Source organism: Castanea sativa, chromosome 2, assembly GCF_040712315.1.
Source record: "Castanea sativa cultivar Marrone di Chiusa Pesio chromosome 2, ASM4071231v1".
Lineage (NCBI taxonomy): Eukaryota > Viridiplantae > Streptophyta > Magnoliopsida > Fagales > Fagaceae > Castanea > Castanea sativa.
This window is the reverse complement of record NC_134014.1, coordinates 7,771,947-7,781,385: the sequence shown is the minus strand read 5'-3', so window position 1 is coordinate 7,781,385 and position 9,439 is coordinate 7,771,947. Positions and strand designations below refer to the sequence as shown.

Here is a 9,439-nt window from a genome sequence, read left to right as displayed (position 1 = left end):
TAAAACCTTTCGCAATGTGAATGACTACTCTTCATTTTTTACGGTAGAAATACTTCTCTACATCCTACACATAAACAAATCTAAAACCCAAGGGAAATACCAATTGAGCAAACGTTAGGTTACATGAGTTAGCATATTCTCAAATATATACATACATATTTATGTAAATATACTTATACATATGCATATATACATCTATAAAATATATTATGCAGAACATAAGAAACAAGTTATATGTATAAATATATTTAAGGTAGGATAATGAGTCAAAAGTAAAACATGTAACAACAAATAAAGAAGAAAGCTTCAGCAGGAAAGGTTCAGCTAGTATAATAGCTAACACGGTAAATACAATAAAAATGTGCTATAGCAGAATAACTAGTTCTGCGAGTAGAGATACCATAGTAGGACAACTGATGCAGCAAACGTGATAAAAACTTGCTACCGTAGAATGACTAAATACAGCAGATATAAGTTATAATGAGAGAAATCAAATATATTTGCAATTGAAATCAAGTATTGAATTTTTCCATAGAATAAGTAAACCAAAAAGGAACCCAAACCCCAACTTGAACAACCTTGTCATAGACTCCTGCCATCAAAGTTGTGTATTTTGGAGAATAGGCCTAAATAACTACTAGCTATTACTTTTTGAAGACTTCAAATAGTGGGTTTGCTAAGAGGGAGGGAAAAGATGGTCTATTGATGCATGCCCCTATTCCTGCCGTGTTTTCTCTCTTCTTTTTACCACTTTCTTTCTTTCCCTTCGTTCCTTTTTTTTTTACTCTTAGTTTTCTTACTACTCTCTTGCCGTGTGTTGTTTTTCTCACTTGGGTCTTTTTCCTTAAGTGCTTCCTTTATTGGGTCTCCATTCCTCTCATCCGGTCCCCCTTTTCTCATCCATAGCTACCTCCTTTTATAGTGAGCTAATTTAATGAAATTTCTCCCTTTTACCCTTAGGGCTTTACCAATTGTTTTTGGTTTGTTGGGGGCATCCATTCAAGACTACCCATCGACCCATTGGTTGCCCCGACCACTGCCATTGCTCAGTTTGTTTGCTGCACCACTACTCATTTCAAGACAAAATTCACTTTTGCTTGTTCTTACTGTACACCTCTATTTCTAGGTTCAAATGAGTAAGGATTGGGCTACCTCACTACTTAGCTCTGTGGCACGCATCAAATAGTCTTAACCATTTACTACTTTTTTTGCGTAAGATACTATCCCAGCAAGGTATACTCCCAAAAGAAGTTATGGCAGGAAACTAAATATAGACCCACTTTTCCCCTCACCACTAAACCACACCCTCCGAATCTCTTTGACTGTGGGCCAACCTCCCTTGTATTGGTTGGGTACAAGTTGGTGGTGTTCCGGCCCTTCTGAGCTTGCTCCACTATCCTTTGTTTTTGTCTTCTTTTGTTCCCACGTCGTTTCTTCCGTAGCAGATTAGCTTTGTTTCGTTCTGCTGCGTGTTTTTTGTCTTATTTCTTCATGCATTTCCTGCTGCATTTGTCATTTCCTTTGGTTTGACTTTCTTTCCTTCATGTGATTCCTGCTGCTGACACTTCCTGCTGTTCCTTTTTTTTTTCATCTTGCTTCTTCATATTAGCTTTCACGCCTATCTTCTTTATCCAAAAGGATTTGGACCTTTGTGGGCCAAATAATATTGATTGAATCAAAAGGGTCTTGGGCCCAATCTGCCAAAGCCATTCTGTCAGAGAACTGTATTCTATGGCAAAGCTGTATTCTAGGGCAGATTTGTATTCTGCTGCAGATCACTTTCCCTTGCATTTCTTCCTTTGGACCTCTCTTGCTCTTTGGTCTTCTTGGTGGGCTTTTGGGCCTTGTGTTTCATTGGGCTTTCCTTCGTATAGGCTTTTGCGTCTTGCAACTTATTGGACTTTCTTCCTCATAGGCTTTTGGGTATGGATTTGCAAAAATGGACATCAACAGTCATTTAGAACTTAGGACATTTGTAGAAACAAATGTTGATACTTCAATTCCTAATGAACGTCCCTCCAAATGTTCAAGAATTCAATCTAAAGGGATAGACTGTGATCTAGGATCACGTAAACAAATATATGAATTTCCTGTCAATGAACAAGATGAAATTCAACGTGCTTATCTCATAGTCGGTCTATATCAACCTAAAAACATAGAGTATCCATACAAAGGACTGAAAAACCATTGTCACAGTTTTCAATCTTCGTGGTTTGAATCACATTCAAATTGGTTGGAATACTCACCTTCAAGGGATGCAATCTATTGTCTAACTTGCTACCTTTTTGGTAAGAAACCAACTGGTTCAGATGCATTCACTGAAAAATGTTTTAATAATTGGAAAAAAGTGAAGGATGGAATGAATTGTTCTTTATTTGGTCATGACAAGAAAGATCCAAATACGCCACATATAATTGATGTGAAATGTTGTGAGGATCTAATGAATTATTCAGGACATATTGACAAGCTAGTTGAGAAACAAACATCAAAAGAAATAGAGAATAATCAATTGCGGCTTAAGACCTCAATAGAGTGTGCTCAATGGCTAGCATTCCAAGCTTGTGCTTTTAGAGATCATGATGAAAGCCTTGATTCAAAAAATCGAGGCAACTTTATAAAATTGATAAAACACGCATCAACTTTCAATGAAAATGTAGCTAAAGTTGTCTTGGAAAATGCTCCACGGAATGCCAAATATACGTCACCCACAATTCAAAAGGAGATTTTGCATATTCTAGCAAGTAAAGTGCGAAATGCTATTCATTAAGAAATTGGGGATGCAAAATTTTGCATTCTAGTTGATGAAGCTCAAGATGAGTCAAAGAGAGAGAAAATGGCCATTATTTTGAGGTTTGTTGGTAAAGAAGGTTTCATTAAAGAGCATTTTTTTTTTTCAAGTTGTGCATGTTAGAGACACTATTGCATTGACCTTAAAGAATGAGATATGTGCTGTCCTTTCTCGTTACAACCTTCACATTGAAAATATTCGAAGTCAAGGATATGATGGAGCTACTGATATGCGTGGTGAATGGAATGGATTACAAGCTCTGTTTCTTAAAGATTGCCCATATGCTTATTATGTACATTGCATGGCTCATAGGTTGCAATTAGCTCTAGTTACAGCATCTAGAGAAGTAAAAGATGTTCGTTAATTCTTTGATCATTTGATTCATATTATCAATATTGTTGTTGGCTCTAGTAAGCGTAATGATGAATTGCAATATACTCAAGCGGAACAAGTTGAGAATATGATTGCTTCTAATGAAATTGAGACTGGAAGAGACGCAAACCAGATTGGTACTTTGCAATGAGCTAGATATACTGGATGGTGATCTCATTTTCAATCTATTTCTAGTTTGATAAAAATGTTTGATGCTACTTGCAAAGTTATCAGCACTATCTCTGAGGAAGGGGCTAACTATAAACAACGCAATGATGCTGAGGGAGCTTATCAGGTATTAGCATCATTTGAATTTATTTTAATCTTGCATTTGATGAAAGAGATAAAGGGAATTACTAATATTCTTTGTCAAGCTTTGCAACAACATTCTTAAGACCTTTTAAATGCCATGCATTTAGGCTGTGTTTGTTTTGGGTGTAAATGATTTTCAGAAAATATTTTACACCCGGGTCCATGTTTGGCACCACCTGAAAATAAAGTCAAACTGAAAATAGAATTCAGTTTGACCGAAAAAATGCTTGTGAAGCCATAAAATCATTTCCCTTCCTATTTTACCTTTAAATGCTTTCCAGAATTACTTGCTCCTCACACACTCCTCTCACACACGCACCAACCTCACTTTAGCTCCAGCCCACGCACCAACCTTAACTCTCCACGCAGTCCGACGCCAAGCTCCGGCCACTCCAGCCAAGCCAAGGTCAGCCCAGATCGTGCCGCCCCCACCTCTGCTCAAATCACGCCGCACCACCGAGATCGCATTCCAGCACTGGCTTGTTTGCACTGGCTCATTCGCACTGAGATCGCACCCCAGCCGTCCTTTGTTGAGCTCCGATCTTGACAGCCAACTGTAGGCCGTGCTCCAACGTCGCCGCCATCTAGATCGAAGCCTTGCATCTTGTTCTCGTCGCCGCTGCTGAAGATCGTAGCTGCCGCTGAAGATCGATCTCTCTTTCCCTCAATCTCTCAATCTTTCTCTATTTTATCTCTGATTTTTTTTTTTTTGTTTTTGTTTTTGTTGTTGTTGTTGTGATGGTATGGGTGCTGGTGTGTGGGTGTTGTGGATTTTGATATAAATTTTGTTTGGAAGTTGAGAAAATGACCGAGAAAATGTGAGAAACTAGTAGAAAATTCGCATTTTCAAAATGTTGTCAAACACTTGAAATTAGTTTCTAATATAATTTCGTGAGCAACATGAAATTGATATTCCTAATATGAATGCTCGTTACACTAAAGCTCGAGGTAGATATCGTCGTCAAGATGAAGATTTAACAATGGAACATCATTTTAGAATTGACATATTTACAGTTGAAATAGACTTTCAATTGCAAGAATTGAAAAGAAGATTTTGTGAGCTAACAACGGAACTTGTCATTCTTAGTTCAGCTTTAAATCCCAAGGATGCTTTTAGATTATTCTAAATTGTTGATATATGCAATTTCGTTAAGAAATATTATCCTCAAGATTTCACTGAACAAGAACAAGAACTTTTGGAGTCTCAATTGCAACATTATGAGCTTGATGTGACAAAACATCCAGATTTTCAAAATATGAGTAAAATTTCTGAACTATGTAGGGGATTAAAAATTTCAGGAAAGTCTTAAAATCTAATTTTTGATTGATAGACTTATTCATCTTGTGTTGACCCTTCCAGTTTCTACAGCAACTACAAAACAAGTTTTTTCACCTATGAAGTTGTTAAAAACAAGATTTCGCAATAGAATGGATGATGTGCTTTTGGCAAATAATATGATAGTTTATATAGAGAAGGAAATTGAAGGGAATTTTGTTGTAAAGATGATAATGGATGAATTTTATTCCATGAAAAATCATCGTCAGACATGATTTGATGTGAATGTTCTTTTTTGTGTGTCTACATTGAACTAGATAATTTTTCATGTCCATTAACGTACAAGAATATGATGATATATGAAAGTTGATAATTTTGTATTTAATAGACTTATGAATTATATTTAGTATATCTCTACTACAACCCCCCAAGTAATTGATCCTGGCTACGCCCTTGACTGTCCACATGACAATTTATGAGTAACAAATTTGTGTGAAAATGATAGACAACTAGTTATAATCAGTCGTGTAAGATAGCTTAGACAAAAATTGTAATTTTTATGTGATATTAGAATTATTCCCATTTTTCATGGTGTCCAAGTCGTTGTAATATAGAATTATGGAGATTTGCCTTTGAGGTGAATTGTAACAAGGATGCAGTCTTTTCTTTCTTGGGTACCCTAATTTGGATCCGCCATGCAATTACCCTCAGTATGAAATATATAGAATAGTTAGAAAAGTTAAAATGGTTTTCCCATTATTCAAAAAAAAAAAAAAAAACTATTGCACAATTCCTTAATCTGAGAATAAATGTAAATAGTATACTCAGGGGCGTAGCTAGGAATAATTACTTGGGGGGGCCGGGTTGTAATAGAGATATACTAAATATAATTCATAAGTCTATTGGATACAAAATTATCAACTTTCATATATCATCATATACTTAAATGTTAATAAATATGAAAAACTGTCTAGTTCAATGTAGACATACAAAAAAGGTGAGTATTCCAACCAGTTTGAATGTGATTCAAACCACGAAGATTGAAAACTACAGCGATGATTTTTTGGTCCTTTGTATGGATACTTTATGTCTCTAGGTTGATATGGACCAGCTATGAGATAAGCACGTCGAATTTCATCTTGTTCGTTGACAAGAAATTCATATATTTGTTTATGTGATCTTGGATCACGGTCTATTCCTTTAGATTCAATTCTTGAACATTTGGAGGGACACTCATTAGGCATTGAAGTATCAACATTTTTTTTTGTAGAAGTCCTAAGTTTTGAATAACTAATATCTTTTTTCTTAAAGAATGCATCAATTGTTTGTCGTTTGCTCATTATTTGACACCTAATTTCAATCCCCCCCCCCCCCCAAAAAATAATCAATTCAACAAATGATAAACTAACTTGGGAGAGAGAGATAATAAATTATCATATAAAATTCATTCTTACATGAATTATAATATAAATACACTTGTAGTTAAGTAATAACCTTTTAGGATAAAAAAAACTAAATAAACAAATCAATCAAAAGTATAAACAATCAACATAAACCAAATAAATTTACAACACCCCACTACCATGTATAATGTAATGACTAAAAACCAAATACACAGGCTCACGGCCCTCACCCCAATTTCCTTCCATAGATTAATTTTTTTCATTTATAATTTACTTACTTTACTACCTAACTACACAATGCAAGCCCCACCCAGCCTCCACTCAAGGGGCAAACAACACAAAAGCCAAAAGGTTGGTCTTGAAGTCAACGGATCAAATAATAAAGAATACAATAACAATAAACACAAAAACAAAAAAACAAAAGACAAAGTCAAATAAGTATAAACTGCTTTGCTGGCAAAGGGAAATCACATACACATATTTGATATTTCTATTTTACTATCAGTATTTAGTTCAATTTTAGAGAAAAAGAGAAAGAAGTCAACTAAAGAATTGAGATGAGAATGAATGAATGAGTGAGATATCTTGAGGAATTGAGGTGAGGGCTTGAGTTGAGGTTGAGGCAATGAAGGCTAGTTTAGCCGGCTGGTGGAGGCAGGGATGTCACAATGAGCCGGTGGGGAGATTGTTTTTGAGGCAGAGGCGTAAGCGTGACACTATTGGAGGCCTGAATTGAGAAGATAAAAAAACAAGGTAGAGGCGTGAAAGTATATTAGATTGTTCTCTCTCTTTCTTTTTTTCAGACGGTGAGGATTGAAGTCTGAAGATTCCTTTTGTTTATGTTTAATTAGGTATTTTAGATTTTGGATTTGGGCTGGGCTGAAAGTGTCTATGATTTAGAAAAGAATAATTTTGTTTGATTAGGGAATTGGGGCTAGCAGGTGGGGCTGGATGTGGGCCAAGTTTTTAGCTTAATTTGAAGTTGTATTGGACTAGAACTCTACAAGAATTGTTGAGAATAATATGGAGGGGCTGGATCTTAACTTTTGGGGGGGTCATGTAATTTTTTTTTACATACTCTAGTGGATATTTGAAGAATTTTGGGAGGGCCCAAGGAGCCAAGTGGCTTCGCCCCTGGGTATACTATGTCTAAAGCATAATATAATGCATTATCAATTTTCTTCAAAAGAAAAAACTCTTGGATTTCGTCCAATAGCATGCAATACCCCCTAAATCACTCACAAAAAGGTACAACTTTTTTCATTTTTTACCTCTTCTAACTTTTAACTATTTTTACTTTTTAAACCTCTTTGATACCAGGACTGATATTAAAAGTAACTTTCTTAACTTTTAATCACAATCATTAACAATGAATTACATGGTGTAATAGCCCGTGATCTCAGTCCAAAAAACTCATATAAATGAGCTGACATGGCAGTGCTGACTCATATATAATTTATACATTAAAAAAAAATCTTTAAGGAGGGCCCAAGACCAAGACTGAATAACTTGAACCCAAGCGGTTAAAGCCCAAAATCCCAAATGTTTTACTAACCCGACAACACGAAAAATGGAAGGTCCAGAATATCGCACGCCACCAACCAACTTGCTTGGACAAAACATTTCAAACCAACAATCACATGCCACCCAGTTTACAAATACAGTTTAGGGCCAAATACAATTTAGGGCCAGTTTACAAATACAATTGAGTAGTAGAACTTTAATGATGTAATATCTTATATATACGATTTAAAATATTATTATTACTATATTTATATTCTAATAAATATTACTGTTTATTTAAAAAAAAAAAACTCATAATCACTCTCTCAATATATTATAGAGAATCTGTTAGCATCAGTCAAACTCAAAACAAAGCAAAACAATGGACTCTACCAACGTTCTGGTTAGAAACTCCTTTTCCCTCTCCATTTCCTTTTCTTTCTCTTTACTTTTCCCGTTTGGTTGCTCAGAAAAACACTTAAAACTAAATAAATTTTACACTACTTAACAATTTAGTCACTCCATTCCCAACGTGTCACTACTCTGCAAAAATTTTCAACGGAATTTTTTTTAATTATTGATATGTAATTATGGTTATTGTTATCTTGCGGAGCTTTTTTTCTTTGTTTTTGTTTTTGTTTTTTTTTTTTTTTGCCTTTTCCTGTTTGGTTGCTAAAAAAATGAAAATAATGGAGCTTTTACTTTAGACCGTTCCTATAGGAATTTACTTTTAGCTTTGTTGGAGATTCTATGTTTTTCTTAGTAACCAAACAGATATCTAAAATATTAATGCATGTTGATTGCGATTAGCTTAACTGGCTGGAATACTCTGTTTTCCTTTGTTTTCTCTGCAATCAAACAGATTTTTAAATATATATTTTTTTTTTTGCGGATCAAATAAATTTTTATTTTAACTATAGGGGCATGAATTACATTTAGCTTTGTTGGAGATTCTTTGTTTTTCTCAGAAACCAAACAGACATCTAAAGTTTTAATGCATGGTGATTGCGATTAGTTTAACTGGCTGGATTACTTTGTTTTCCTTTTGTTTTCTCAGCAATCAAACAGATTTTTTCAAAAAAAATTGGCGGATCAAATAAATTTTTATCGTAGCTATAGGCATAATTGTGTGAATTTTTTGGTCACTTTATTTTTGATGGTTTTGTTTGATTGAATTTTCAGCTTGCTTCTTCTTCTGCTGGCTTGAAAATGGGAAGTAGAGAAATAAGGAAGAATCAAACCCTACTTTGTGCTCCTATAATGGCAGAAACGGTCGATAAGATGGTGATTAATATGGATAAGGCGAAACAAAGTGGTGCCGACCTTGTGGAGATCCGATTGGACAGTTTGAAGAACTTCAATCCTCATGAAGATCTCAAAACCCTAATTAAAGAGTGTCCATTGCCCACTCTATTCACTTACAGGTTCACGACCTGGAATTCTTTATGATTAAACTGTTTCTGCATTATGTGTGTGTGTGTGTTTTCAAGATTGAACAGAGAGACGAAGGTTAAGGAAAGTGAGAGAAAAGGTCGACGTCCGGGGGGTAAAAAAGGGGTCAGGGAGAGATGCGTCTATGGAGATTAGAGGCAGATATTATTAATGACATTTTATCACGTTTGTTTCATGGTAAAAATTTGGTCAAATTTAAAAATATTTATACTGACAATAAAATCTTTTGTAAAATATTGTAAAAAGTAAAAGATGAAAAAAAATAATTTACAAAAACACACTTAGCCCTTCCTTTCATCCGGTCGCTGGGCAACCAGTGCCGGTTGTGTGGTC

At 35.1% G+C, this 9,439-nt stretch overlaps 1 protein-coding gene across 1 annotated transcript; it reads left to right on the top strand.

Moving 5' to 3' along the window:
* The first annotated feature begins 1,939 nt into the window (after positions 1-1,939).
* LOC142624827 (uncharacterized) lies at positions 1,940-9,103 on the top strand. Its single transcript, XM_075798570.1, has 5 exons — positions 1,940-2,741; positions 2,899-3,100; positions 3,200-3,297; positions 3,388-3,455; positions 8,837-9,103. The coding sequence occupies exons 1-5, from the start codon at positions 1,940-1,942 to the stop codon at positions 9,101-9,103; spliced, it is 1,437 nt and encodes a 478-aa protein (XP_075654685.1).
* The last annotated feature ends 336 nt before the right edge of the window (positions 9,104-9,439 follow it).

Coding starts and splice junctions, on each gene's coding strand:
- LOC142624827 (XM_075798570.1), top strand. CDS start 1,940: ATGGACATCAACAGTCATTTAGAACTTAGGACATTTGTAGAAACAAAT. Junction 3,298..3,387: donor AAGAGACGCAAACCAGATTG/GTACTTTGCAAT, acceptor CTACTTGCAAAG/TTATCAGCACTATCTCTGAG. Junction 3,456..8,836: donor ATGCTGAGGGAGCTTATCAG/GTATTAGCATCA, acceptor TTGAATTTTCAG/CTTGCTTCTTCTTCTGCTGG.